The sequence below is a fragment of the Zonotrichia albicollis genome, chromosome 16 (genome assembly GCF_047830755.1).
Source record: "Zonotrichia albicollis isolate bZonAlb1 chromosome 16, bZonAlb1.hap1, whole genome shotgun sequence".
NCBI lineage: Eukaryota > Metazoa > Chordata > Aves > Passeriformes > Passerellidae > Zonotrichia > Zonotrichia albicollis.
In genome coordinates, this window is record NC_133834.1 from 967,438 (window position 1) to 981,790 (window position 14,353).

General features: G+C 61.8%; 1 protein-coding gene across 7 annotated transcripts in view; it reads right to left on the bottom strand.

The window, feature by feature from the left end:
• The window catches only part of GRID2IP (Grid2 interacting protein), a 38,362-nt gene that overhangs the window by 20,376 nt on the left and 3,633 nt on the right, over nt 1–14,353 (bottom strand). For 3 of the 7 annotated variants that reach the window (XM_074553171.1, XM_074553169.1, XM_074553170.1), the window contains exons 2-4: nt 13,669–14,324; nt 10,844–10,998; nt 1,518–1,769 (exon numbers count right to left, since the gene is read on the bottom strand). In XM_074553171.1, the coding sequence (XP_074409272.1) occupies nt 1,518–1,769; nt 10,844–10,998; nt 13,669–14,316 (1,055 nt within the window). In that variant the 5' untranslated portion in view covers nt 14,317–14,324. Of the gene's footprint in view, nt 1–1,517; nt 1,770–4,670; nt 5,104–7,655; nt 8,098–10,843; nt 10,999–13,668; nt 14,325–14,353 lie in introns of those variants that run through there. The other 4 variants (XM_074553173.1, XM_074553175.1, XM_074553172.1 and 1 more) reach the window with 4 other exon arrangements.

Sequence of the window (14,353 nt, forward strand, 5' to 3'; positions counted from 1 at the left end):
TAATCCCTGTGCTGTGGGACAATCCCTGTGCTGGGGATTGTGCTGCCTTCCTCCCACAGCACACAGACACCTGCTGGGGCAGGGCAGGGCCAGGCACCCACTCAAATCAAGGAATCTCAGGGTCAGAAAAGACCTTTCAGGTTATGGAACCCACCAAGCAAGCCAACACCACCCCGTGCTCAGCACTGCCCCATCTTCTCAAGTGCCACATTCACATTTCCCCAGCATTTCCAGAGTGGGGACTCCAGCACTGCCCTGTGACAATGCCTGACAGCCCCTGTGTGAAGGAATTTCCCTGATATCCAAACTAAACCTGCCCTGCTGCAGCTTGAGGCCATTTCCTCTCATCCTGTCACTCGTTACCTGAGGAAAGAGACCAACCCCAACCTGGTTCCATCCTCCTTCCAGCCTGCTCTGTGCCCTGAGCCCTGCTGGTATAACCAGGAATCCTGGCACAGACTGGCATCCCAAATCCTGCTGGCACAACCAGGCATCCTGAATTGTGCTGGCACAGCTGGGCACCCCAGATCCCGCTGGGACAGCCTGTATCCCAGCGAGGAGCAAACATCCGCTCTCAGCCTGCAGGTGCCACCCCGGCTGCTGACACAGCTCATCGAGCCAGCCCTGCAGAGCTGAGGGGACACAGAGCTGGGACAAGGGGCACAAAGCTGCCCAGCCTTCCAGGGGGAGAGATCCTCGTTCACCATGACCCCAGGGGATCTGCACACCGAGCAACCCTCCCGCACTCCATCCATCCCGCACTCCATCCATCCCGCACTCCATCCATCCCGCGCTCCATCCATCCCGCGCTCCATCCATCCCGCGCTCCATCCATCCCGCGCTCCATCCATCCCGCGCTCCATCCATCCCGCGCTCCATCCATCCCGCGCTCCATCCATCCCGCACTCCATCCATCCCGCACTCCATCCATCCCGCACTCCATCCATCCCGCACTCCATCCATCCCGCACTCCTTCCATCCCGCACTCCTTCCATCCCGCACTCCTTCCATCCCGCACTCCGTCCATCCCGCACTCCGTCCATCCCGCACTCCGTCCATCCCACACTCCATCCATCCCGCACTCCGTCCATCCCACACTCCATCCATCCCGCACTCCATCCATCCCGCACTCCATCCATCCCGCACTCCTTCCATCCCGCACTCCTTCCATCCCGCACTCCATCCATCCCGCACTCCGTCCATCCCGCACTCCATCCATCCCGCACTCCATCCATCCCGCACTCCGTCCATCCCGCACTCCATCCATCCCGCACTCCCTCCATCCCGCACTCCATCCATCCCGCACTCCATCCATCCCGCACCCCACCCATCCCGCACTCCATCCATCCCGCACTCCATCCCGCACTCCATCCCGCACTCCATCCATCCCGCACTCCTTCCATCCCGCACTCCTTCCATCCCGCACTCCATCCATCCCGCGCTCCATCCATCCCGCGCTCCATCCATCCCGCACTCCATCCATCCCGCACTCCATCCCAAAGCCAGCGGGGCCGTACCTGCGGGCAGCCCCCGAGGCCACATTGCTGCTGACGAGCGAGGAGGTTTTGCGGAGGCTCTTGCTGAGCTCCTCGTGGCTGCGGGGCACGGAGCTGGCGCGGGTGGACACGAGCAGCCGCTCCTGCTGGTCCTCGCTGCGGCTGCGGCGCAGGCGGTTGCCGTGCTCGCTGCGGGAGCGGCACAGCTTGCTGATGAGGCTCTGCGACACCACCTCGTCAAAGCGCTGCCGGTGCTTCTTGGGGATGAAAATCCTGGGGAACGAGGCGAGGGAGGGAGTGAGGAGCGGGGCACGGGCAGGTGGGCACAGAGCTGTGGGCCCGGGTGTCCCTGGAAGGGAAAGAGCTGAACCACATGTGTGAGCCTGGGCACAGTCCTCACAGAGCTGAGAATGATGGGGCTGGGGGCACTGAGGGGGCTGGGGACACCAGGACCTGACTGACTGCTGCCACCTGCATCTCTTCTTTCCCCGTCCCATGCAGAGCTCAGCCGGAGCAATGATGATGTTGGAACCTTCCCCCAGTCCCACTTCTGGTACCCCAAAACGCTGCCCCCAACTCTTGTCCCAAACTCTGCTCTCCTGGGCTCCAGCTGTGAATATCCCCTCATTCCAGCTGCCCCCACAGCCAGGCAGAGCCTGGTGGCCCTTGGGAGATGACGGTGCTGCAGGGACGGGCACGGTGATGCCGCAGGCGAGGGGACAGCCCTGGAACTCGCTCTGCTTTGGGGTCACCTCCCCTCTGCCTGGTGGGAGCAGCCAGGTGGCCCTTGTGCCCTGCAGGGATGCCCAGGACGCTCAGAGGATGCTCAGGGAGTGCACAGCAGGACCCCGGGAGGGAACAGGAGGAGGCACCGCTCCCACCTGGGCCCAGGTGAGCTCCATAACCCGGCAGACACTTCATCTTCTCCTTCTCCTTCTGCCCCACAGCAGGCAGACCCTGCACCTGCTCACCTTCCCCTCCCCTCCTCTCGCACATTCAGGGGTTTCTGGAGGAGCCGGCACCTCCGAGCGTTTCTATAGCAACTCCGGCAGCTGCGGCTCCTTCGCACAGAACCATCCCGGGAGCTTCGGCAGCGCCGGCACCGCGCGGGTGCGAGGGGAGCGGGGCCGGTGCGATCACAGTTCCGAGGGTGGAATCACAGCCCCAGGGGTGTTATCACAGCCCCAGGGGTGTCAGCACACCTCACCCCGGCTGCCTGGGGACCACAGGTCCCACCTGAGCAGCACCTGGGCCAAACTGGTGCCACAGGAGCTGCTCCGAGGGGCGGCACCCGGGACACAGCCGGGGCTGGCAGAGGATCCCACAGGGCTCCCTTGGGCAGCCGCACCACGGGAACACAAAATCCTGGGTGGAGACCGAGGAGGAGAGGCTCCAAATCCCAAACATACCGCCACCAGGACATCTCTGTTTCCCCCAGCCAAAGGCAGAGCTCAGAACAAGAGCTGGTGCAGGAGACAGAGCACATGCCACCCAAAGCTGGCAGATGCTCACACAGAGCATCTGGTGACAATTCAAAACAAGTAACAAAACACATTGGTGCAATTCCCAGGTGATTTGGGATTAAGCAGCAACTAGAGAAGAGTGACATTTTGCTAATAAATAGTTCAGCCTGTGGGACAGGGGAGGATGTGAGTCCCCCAAACCTCCGCCCCAGGCTGGGCACCCACCAGGGAGAAGTCCGGGTTCCTCACAGGCAAAATGAGCACAATCCCATTTAATTGGCCAAATTACATCTGCTCGTTCCAGCAGAGCTGTCCCACTTTGCACCAGCCTCTGCTTCAGCCCTGGGCTGAGGAGCTCAGCCCCAGACCCAGACCAGGACCCAGCACTGGCTCAGAGGAGCTCAGACCCAGCCCAGGACCTGGCACTGGCACTGGCACTGCCCCAGGACTGGCTCAGAGCTGGGGCACAGCAGGGCCCAGACAGGAGAGACCCAACTCACTGCTACAAACAATCCCACCAGAGCAGGCAATACCATTTCTGCGGCTGTTCCTGCAGTGTCCTGCCATCCCCCAGGACAAACCTGCCTTTGGGCACTGCCATGGCACCAAGGAGCAGTGCCCAGCTGGGGTTTCCCTCTGCCAGCAAATCCCACTGGGATTCACGGGGCAGGGATGTGCCCACGCTGTCTGTGGAGGTCAGGCAGGGCCAGGGTGCTGCAGTGCTGCCCTCGTGCCTTCTGCTTCCTCCTCCTCCTCCTCCTCCTCCTGGGGTGCTCCAGGTCAGCCCCAGCTCTGTTTCCTGTTGGACAGGTGCACCTCCACCCCCGAGCCCTGTGCCCACTCCCATGCCCGGTGCCACTGAGGGCACCAGCCCTCCTCTGCAGCAGCTTTGCACTCACCTGGGAGAGCTCAGTCTGCTCGAACACATGGGTGTGAATTCAGGGCATTTTCCAGGCCAGGAAAAGTCCCAGATGTTCCAGGCTGCTTCACCTTCACCCCATCCCCAGAGCAGCCCGGCCAGGATGGTGGCAGAGTGGCACTGTGCCCATCCCCTGCCCTCAGCTTCTGCTCGGGGCTCCTTTTGGCACCTCTCAGCCTGTGCCACACTCCCATCCCACGGCTGCCAGGTGGGTCTCTGGGCACACAGCACTGGGCAGGCAGTCCTGTTCCTGCAGCCCACCCTGCTGGGAGCTGCCTGCCCATTCCTGCCAGCCCCTGTGCCCCACACACATATCCTGCAGGGGACACCGAGCTGCCCTGGCCATTTCCTGTGCCACACACACCCGTGTCCTGCGGGGCACACCGAGCTCCCCCAGCCGGTCCCACCCCGGATGGCGGTGCTGGGGCTCAGCAGGACAGGACGTGGCCCCGGGGACAGCAGAGGCGGCTCCAGCCTGCCCGGGGCCAGTGGAGCTGCCACAACTTTGCTCAGCCATGGGGGCGAGGGGACACCGAGCCTTGCCCATCACACCCCAGCCCCTCATCCTCATCCCCCGGGCTGCCCTGCAGGGCTGGAGCCAGCGCAGCCCCATTGGGGCTCTGCCCACCGCTCCCACCCCGCTCCCATCCCAGCATGGCCCGAGTGCCCCAGCACCGGTGCCAGGGCTGTCCCGGGACACAGCGGGGTCCCCCAGCCCGCAGAGGCAGCCGAGCCATCCCGGGACAGCCGCGGGGGCTCTGTCAGCACCGCCAGCGGAGCGGGGACACGTACCGAAAATGCCGCGAGAAACTCCGGTCCTTTCCCATTTGTCGGGGTGCGGCGGGAACAAAAGGGAGACGCTTCAGATCTTCATGCAGCTGAGCCCCGGCTCACGCCCACGGTGCCAGCCGGTGCCGCCCCGCGTGTGGCACCCCCGCCGTGCCCGGGCACCGGCACTGGCACCGGCCCCTCCGGCACGCTGCCAGCCCCGGTGCGCCCCCAGCATCGGCCGAGAGCCCCCCTGGCCTGTGCCCGGCTCGGTCCTGCCTTCCCTCCGTCCCTCCTCTCCCCAAAACTGCAGCGCTGTGCTTTCCAGCCGGAACGAGCTCGTCGCTCCTCAGAAAGGAGGGCACGGCTCGGCGCCCAACTCCGGGGGGATGCCTCCCTGCTGCTAATTAGTGACTTCTCAAGCGCTTGTGTTTCAATTGCGTGCTGAGGGAAGGGGTGAGAAACCTTAAAGGCGAACGGCACCGGGGGTGGGGAGGTGGAGCTGCCAGGCTGCACCAGGAGCAGGACCAGGACCAAGACCAAGACCAGGAGCAGGAGCAGGGTCATGGGCCCAAACCCTCACAAATTGCATCCTCTACCCCCAGGATAACACAGCAATGCCTTTCAGCAGGAATAAAAGACAAAACCCTTCTTTAATTTACGTAACGCACATCCCTGGTGTTCGATGAAGGGGATGTGAGGCTTCCCAGGGCTGCCAACATCACACACAGTCCCCAGGTAGCAGCAAAGGAAGGAGAAATGGAAAATGCATGGTTTGGCCCCAAAACAGCCAGCAAAGACCTGACCTTGAGTTTGTCTGTTGTGCAGGAAAACACGTCCCAGAGTGGATTAAAACACTGAGCTACACTTGGATTATGTCTGAACTGTGCTGTGGAAACCACTACCAGTCCTGAAAACCCTGCTGGTCCAGCCAAGTGCTGAAATCCAGGAGAGAAAACTCTTGCAGGCTTTACCCCCAGAACAGGAATTCTGTTTATGAGCCCTGAATTCCCAAACCCCATCTACCCACGTGTGTGGGGTTGGGGCACAGCCCGGGGGATGAGGAGCCTCCAGACCCTGGTGCAGGAGCAGAACTCGCTGCAGCACGGAGCTGTGCCTCAATTCTCCCCATGCTGGGAGGCTCCACAACCCCTCCCTGGGCTGCAGGTGCTCTGCAGATGGGACCATTGTCACCGGTTAGCAGGGATGGAGGTGCTTTTCTGCCCGGGAGAGCAGGCAGGCCGTGAAGCAGGCTGCTTTCCCTGTTTTCCAGGCACTGGAAAACTCATCCTAAGTAACCCCTTCCCAAAATACAAGTTAGACCTTCAAAGAGACCCCAGAAGGGCTTTTTCTGCAGCTCCAGGCTGCTTTCCCTGCTTTCCAGGCACTGGAAAATTCATCCTAAGCACCCCCTTCCCAAAATACAAGTTGGGGCTCCAGCAGGGTGCAGGGGGGGCGGGCTGGTCCCATCTACATCCCATCCGGAGTTTGATTCGCCCAAGGAATTTAATCTCCTATCAGGAGATTTCCCACCGAGGCATTTTGGTCATGACCTATTTGAACTCCGCCAATAAAAAAGGAACTCTCTCCCAATTGTCTCACTGCTGGCACGTTTTGTTCCCTGCTGCCCTAATTCCCCTCTTTTTTGGGCAGTTGAGCATATGCTGGGCCATCAGATTAGGGATTTCTTTTCTAATGGAAGCGAACAAGAGCTGCTTTTCCTCCATTACCATCCTGTGACCCAGGTGGATTTCCAGTGGGAATGAAGGGACCGTGGGCAGGAGGTGTCCACATCAGCACCAGGGACTCGGGGGGTTTCTCGTGCTCCATCCACATCCAAAAGAGCCGGGGCCTCCCCCAGCCCTGGAGGGTGGGCACGAGGAGGGGGTTGACAAGCAGGGAAGCAGCAGAATCCATAATATTTAAATCCTAATGGCTAAAATGAAATTTCTGATCCAGGGCTGGTCACAGATGGCTGGAGCAGTTTAATACAGGAGCACGCCAGGCAGTTTTATTGCCGTGAAAAACAAGCTGAGACAAATAGATTGTGTTGGGAGCGTTATTAACTCGGGCTCGGTGGGATTTCTGCCGCGCCGAGGGAGCCCCCGAGGGCAGCGATTTCAGCTGGGCCGCGATCGGGGGTGAGAGCGGGCTCAGCCCAGCCCAGCCCGGCACGGCCCAGCCCGGCACGGCCCCCTTGGCTTTATCCCGAGAGCAAACAGAGCGAAACCCAAGCAGGGAGGAACAAACCGCCCCAAACTGTCCTGCCCGCAGCCCTGAACACAACACGACTTACACAGAGCCAAGAGAACATCTCACAGCCCAAACAGAACCAGAACCTTCCCCTAAGGATGCGGCGGGGGCTGGAACACACGCATCCCCATCCCAGCCCGGTAACAGGACACTGCCTGTGTCACCGTGCCACTGGCTGTGCCTGCTGCTGGCCCCAGCACTGGGCTCGGAGGGACGGGATCTGAATTTCCCCAGTTCCACTGCAAACAGATGTTTTTAACCCAAACGGTGCTGCCAGGGGCTGGCGCATCCCTGGCACGGCACCGCCGGGAAAACGCGAGCTGCAAAGGGACACGGAGCCCTGAGTGACACCGAGGGCATCCCCCGTGTCCCGAGGGTGGCTCCTGCCCCCAGAGCCCGGGGATGGAGCTGCCAGAGCTCCGCAGAGCTCCGGGTGAGGAGCTGGCACCGCAGCTCTGCCCTGCTTTGAACCCAGCTCAGGAATCGGGGCAGCACCGAGGGATGTGACCCCCTGAAACCGGCCCAGAATAACCCACCCGGGGCCAGACAGAGCGGGGACAAACCCCGCGGTTATTCCGTGATGGAATAACCCAATTAGAGCCTCCCCCTCCCGGATCCCTCGGGCGGAGCAGCTCCTCGGATGCTAAGAGTTAATTAACTTCCAGCACACCTTGATTCCGCGGTGCCAGGGCCGCCACATTGCGGGATGAACCTGATTTAAACCCATTTCCCTCACTCGCAGCGCTCGTTACTCACCCGAGACAGCTCATCTTGCCCCCTGGCAGCCGGCTCTCAGCATCCTCGGGCACAGCTGTGCACTTTGCCTGCTCACATCAGCCATACGGGCAGGGGATGGGAGCGGGGAGGACGCGGCGCAGCGCGAGCATCATCCCCGCTACCCACAGCCCGGCAGAGGAAAGAAATGTCAGCAAATTGAAATCTGCGGGAGTTTAATTCCGGGCAAATGGGATGGAATCCATTCGAGATCAAAAGAATGGGGGGGGGGGGGAAATCCAATAGTGGGAAAGGCCGGCTGGAGGGCAGGGCAGGGCAGAGGCGGCTGCAGCCCCGGGAGGATCCCAGTGCCCGGCCGGGTCTGGGGTTACACTGAGCCGCAGCGCTGGGCCGGGAGCTCGGCAAGGCCCGGGGGGAGCCGGGGGGACAGCAGGGAGGGGACAGCGGGGAGGGGACAGCAGAGACAGGCGGCAGCAGCACCGGCACACAAATAAATACAGCTGGTGCACAGGGAAGATCCAATCAGGGCAGCGCCAGGGTCAGTGGGAGACGGGGACGGAGCGGCGGCTGGCCCTGCGTGCCAGGGGACACAGGGGCACACAGAGCCTGCCAGGGACAGGGGACACAGGGGCACACAGAGCCTGCCAGGGACAGGGGACACACGGACACACAGCCCGTCAGTGACAGGGGACACACGGACACACAGCCTGCCAGGGACAGGGGACACACGGGCACACACAGCCTGCCACCACCAGTGCCAGGGGACACAGGGGCACACAGAGCCTGTCTGTGACAGGGGACACACGGACACACATAGCCCATCTGTGCCAGGGACACACGGGCACACACAGCCAGCCAGTGCCAGCCTCACAGGGATGCACAGCAGGTACTCCCGAGGTCCCAAGGAGGTCCCAAGTCCCCCGTGGGATGATCCCACAGGACAAGCCCCAGGACACTCACTGGGTCAGGTCTGAGGGGCCCTTCTGCCCACACTGCACCTCCATCAGTGCCAGGGGTGGCTGCCATGTGCCCCAGGACAGCCACAGCACCATCCCCACACTGCGCCCACCCCAGAGCCAGCACTGAAACCAGCACACCCCTGCATGAGCTCCCCATGGCCCTCCCAGCCCCGGGTGCTGCCCCAGGGCACAGAGCCCAGACCCCTGCTCAGCCACAGACAGACTGAACGGGCTGGAATCACCCTGAATCACAGCTCCTTGAACCCAGAGCTGCTGGATCTGCTCACACCCGCAGTGAGAGCACAGGCAGGGCCAGCCCTTGCCTGGCAGTGAATCCATCAGAGAGACCCCGGGATCAGCAGCTGGGATCAGGCACAGCCTGGCACTGCCCCAGCACCCACAGCTGGGAAACCTGCTCTGCAAGGCACCTCTTTTATTTCTTTTCTTGGCTTCATTTCATTAAGATTAGACGGTAAATCTTTTCCCTGAGCTAAATATTTCATTTCCATCAAAGCCAGATTAGCTGCCAGATCCATGGTGCCCCTCACCCAGCCCTGGGGTTAACCTTTCACACGGGGCAGGGGCAATCAGGGGCTGTGACCCTGTTTGGGGGAGCCATAACGTGGTGCTGCCCCTAGCATCCATCACAGGCTGGCATGGGATGCCATGGGATGATGCCCATCCATCTGGGGATGGCAGCACCGGCTCCAGCCTGGCTCTCCTCACTGGCACAGGCATTGCTGGGACAGGGACATGCTGGGGGGAACCTGCTGTGCCCCCCACAGAGGGGCTTGGGCCGGAAGAAGATTTGGACACTTATTCAAATCCCCTCTGTGAGGGGAAGTAATCCTGCATAATTCCCCAGGGATGATGGCGGAGGGGATATCCGAGGCATTGGAGGTATTTTCACGGATCTTGCTGGGGGAAATAATTTCCCTGAATTGTGGGTGGTGGGGGCTCATTTTGTGATTCAGTTTGGGGAGATGGTGCAGGCCTGGCTCGGTGCCATCCATCCCTGCCCAGCCCCAGCTGCTGGCACTCAGCTTCCCCCAGAATGCCCAGTGGGGCAGGACAGGCTGGCATGGGCACCTGGACAAGGTGACTGCGGGCAGCTGGCATCCCCTCTGCACCCCGGCCCTGCAGGGCTCTGTGCCCGCTGTCCCCAGGTGTGCAGGGCTCTGGGGACCCAGAGCAGCCCTGGCACGGCAGGGGGACCCTGCATGGCCAGGGCCCCCAGCCACCCCCACCCTGCCACGGTGGGGCAGGGCACAGACCCCGCACGGGGACGTTGTTATGGAAACTGTAAAATCCTGCAATTGCTCTGATTAAACAGCAATTGGAAAGCTGGGCCCGGAGCGAGGCCAGATGGAGACCTGATTCCCTAATGGCCATGGTCTCAGCCTGGCTGTAATCCCAGCACGTGTCCCTGGGCCAGCCCAGCCCCAGCCCAGCCTCGCTGCCAGATCAGCTGGCACTGGGGCTCCAGAGGTGCCAGGGACCCTGAGCCCCAGCAGAGCACTGCCAGGGCACCCCGGGATGAGTGACCACCCCCTGGCACCCCAGGCAGCCCATGGGCCCAGCAGAGACCCCCCAGCCCCCCAGAGCCAGAGCTGCTGGCAGAGCTGGCTGAGCCCTCACCCACACCAGCTCTCACCCTGCAGAACCCAAATTATTTCTGGCCAGGCTTCTGGAGAATCTCCAGTGGCTCTGCAGCTAATCCCATCTCCCTTCCACACCACAGCCAGGAATGGGAGCCACATCCCCTGCTGCAGGCAGAGGCAGTGGGTTGGTTTGGTTTGGTTCAGTTTGGTTCAGTGGCCCCAGGGCAGTGTGGAGGTGTCCCCGGTACCTGATGCTGTCCACGAGGGGCTGGTGGCACTCGTGGGTGAGCAGCAGGCACAGGGAGCCGTGGTTTGGTTTGGTTTGGTTTGGTTGGTTTGGTTGGTTTGGTTTGGGTTGGTTTGGTTCGGTTGGTTTGGTTGGGTTGGTTTGGCTGGTTCGGTTGGTTTGGTTCGGTTCAGTTTGGTTCAGTGGCCCCAGGGCAGTGCAGAGGTGTCCCCGGTACCTGATGCTGTCCACCAGGGGCTGGTGGCACTCGTGGGTGAGCAGCAGGCACAGGGAGCCGTGGTTTGGTTTGGTTTGGTTTGGTTTGGGTTGGTTGGTTTGGTTTGGGTTGGTTGGTTTGGTTTGGGTTGGTTTGGTTTGGTTTGGTTCAGTGGCCCCAGGGCAGTGCAGAGGTGTCCCCGGTACCTGATGCTGTCCACCAGGGGCTGGTGGCACTCGTGGGTGAGCAGCGGGCTCAGGCCGCGGGCCAGGCACTCCACGCTCCTCTGGGCCGCGTACTGCTTCAGCACCGCGAACAGCTTCTCCTTCAGCTGCGGCTGCTGCCCCAGGATGGCGTCCACCTGCAGGGGGACAGGGGAGCCGAGGGGAGGGACACTGAGCAGGGGCACTGGCACACGGACAGTGGGTCCCACTTGCTCAGCCGAGGTGGAGGGCAGCACGCAGGGAGCAGAGAGACACGGCAGGGGTCAGCCATCACACAGCTCTGCTCTGCTCCCACACACAGCCCTGGGATTGCGGGTCCAGACAGTCCAGCAGAACAGGGGTGTGACCCCAAACTCCCAAACTCTGCTGGGATGGGATCAGCTGGAGCCTGCCTGGCAGAGGATGCTGCCATGGGCTTTTGGAGCTATTCAAGCTTTGTGCCTCAATCCCTGATCCCTCTGGGCAGCTCCATCCCACCCTTAGCCCCGGGAAGCTGCTGGGAATGGGGAGACAGAACATGAAGGTGAGTGCCAGCCCTGGAACCAGCACTATCTCCCAGCCATGGCCCATCCTCTCCAGTTGGGACAGAGTAATTAGCTAATTACCATCGAGCCAATTACCTACATGGGACCCTCCTTGTTCACCTCCTCCCTCACTGGCGGGCTGCCCCCTGTCCCTGGGCACTGGGAGCTGGTTCCTCACCTGCACCTCTCCAGTGGGATGCAGGAACTCCCTGTCACCCCCTCTCTGTACCTGGGAGTGCTGGGATTTCCTGCAAGTGATGTTTTTGTGCAGGTTTGCCTGCAGATTTTGCCTGCAGGAAGGGGAGAGGAGCCCCTCACCCTTCCCTGGGCACTGGGGGGGTGTGCAGGGCTCTGTGTGCACCCCTGTGGTGGCACTGCCAGGGAGCCACAGGCATCCCCTGCCAGGGGAAGGGAAGAGCCATTTAGAGCCATTTTCGCAGGTGTTGTCCCACCTGTCCCTCCCCAGGGAGGGTGACACTGGCACCAGGGTCCCAGCAGAGCCCCCCAGTGCTGCTGGCTCTGCGCAGGCACTGCAGGGCTCCCGGCAGCAGCAGCAGCACTTCAAGGTTACCAAATCTGGGGCAGCACAGCAGCAGTGTCCCCTGGGCTGGCTCGTCAGCACGGCCCCCAGGCCCAGCACAGGGCTGACACACTGTGGTGCTCCTGCTGGGATGGATCCCAGAGGGCTGCTGTGGGATTTCTGCCTGGGCTGGGCTGGCATTGCAGGGCTTGGTGGGTGGGAATCACAGAATCACAAACGGTTTCAGCTGGAAGAGACCTGCCAGATCCTCGAGTCCCAGCTGTGCCTGATCCCAACCTTCTCACCCAGCCCAGAGCCCTGAGTGCCACATCCCTGAGTGCCACATGCAGCCCCTCCTTGGGCACCCATCCAGCACGGGGGTGCTGCCAGCCCTCATGGGGTCCCAGCGTGTCCCTGAGCACACAGGGGATGAGAGAAAGCTCTACCCTGGAACTGGGACCCTGAGCACCTCCCTGGTGATGTCCCAGGATGTGGGACACTGGTACAGCCGTGCCCCAGAGCCACTGGCACGGACACCACTGTCTGCCAGCCTGGGGCTCCGCCAAAGGAGCAGGCTGGGAAAAGGTGACCCGTGGGCAGTGCAGTGTGAAACACAAACCAGCAGCACCCTCTGACCCTGCAGCCTGGCAGCGGGCGGGCAGCACCAACAGCACCGACCAGAGCTGGGATCCTGGGAAAGGAGGGGGTAAAACACCCTGCTGGCTTTAGTGTTTGCTACACCGTACAGAAACTGAAGCCGCTTCAAATACTGTGCTGTGAATTCCCTCTGGAGAGAATCTGCCAGCTGAGCTGTGCCCCAGCAGCTCTGCCTTCCTGCCCACGCTGCTGCTGGCGCTGTCCCGGCTGCTTGTGGGGCTGGGGAGGGAGGGACAGAGGTGCTGATGGGGTGCTCACAGCACCACAACAGACTCGCTCTCCTGTGATCATCCAGGAATGTTTCACTCGGCTGAATGCGCCTTCAGAGGCGGCACGGAACAACCGCCCCTCCTGGTTAATCTCCTGTAATCAGCAGGTATCTGTTTCCCACGCCCATGAATCCAAACCTCAGAGGGTATTCGTGAATCTTTAATGGACACGCTGACTGAGGGGATTCGCCTGATACCCACAAATCTCTTTATGGATGTCTTGTTCCTTCATTAACTCGGGATAAAACAAAAAGCCCTACCAGCCTGGTTATTTTCATAACAGCATTTTAAAAGGCTACTTTGAAATGGAAATTAGAAAGATTGAAAAAAACAACTGTGATCAAATTTATAATTAGCACAAGGCGAGGTGTTTGCTAAAATACCCACTAGGAAGCTTTCAGGAGCACAATGAAGATGTAATCACATTGATGTTTTTCCCTTTTGCAACAAAATAAGAACTAAAATGTCTGCGGGGTGACAGGCTCAGACTTTGAAGGGACATGCAGGGACCACCAGAGCAGGATCTGCCCTGTGGGTCTCTCCACGCTCTTGTAGAGCAAGGGAACAAGAGCTTGGGGTCATCCCCAGGGACTCTCCAAGCCCTTTGCAGCACAATCTCTTCTCCCAGGTAATTTCCAGACCCTTCTCTCAGGTGCTCATGCCCCACATGACCAAGCTGGGAGCGTCCCCCATCTGTATGCTGAGGCTGGAGGTGGTGATCTCCAGCTCTGCTTGGCACCCGGGGTGCCCAGTGCCCCAACCCCTTACCCACAACCCGGCCTCACCTTCCTGCTGAACTCCTGGGCCTTCTGCCCCCTTACCCACACCTGGGCTCACCTTCCTGCTGAACTCCTGCGCCTTCTGCCTCCTGTCCCGGTGCGTGGGGCCGGCGCTGGGCCCGGTGTCCCCCATGTTATCTCCGGCGGTGTCCCCCGTGATATCCCCGGCAATGTCCTCGGCAGTGTCCCCAGCAGTGTCCCCGGCAGTGTCCCCGGCAGTGTCCCCGCACTGCGGCCGCAGCAGCGCCAGGCGCAGGCACCGCCCGCGGCACGACCCCACGAGCGCGGCCGCGGCCTCGGGCACGGCCACCGGGGTCCCGTCCACCTCCAGCAGGAGATCGCCGGGCTCCAGCCCGCAGGCCGCGGCGGGGGACGCGGGGCTCACGCTGACCACCCGCGGGGGGCTCTCGCTGCCCAGCTCGAAGCCGAAGCAGCCGCGGGGCCCCGGGGGGATGCTGGCCCGCTGCAGCCGCGACACCACGCCGATGCTGGGGGGCACGCTGCCGCAGCGCCGCGCCAGGCCCCGCAGCGCCTCCCGGCCCAGGCGGGACACGGGCTGTCCCTCCAGCTCCAGCACCTCGTCCCCGGGCCGCAGCCCCGCCATGGCCGCGCTGCTGCCCTCCTGCACCCACAGGATGTAGCACGGCCCCGAGCCGCTTATCCCGAACCCGAACGACTCGGGCCAGCCCTGGTTGGTCGCCGGCATGGCTGCGACTGCAAAAGAAGCAGGGAAAGAGGGAAAG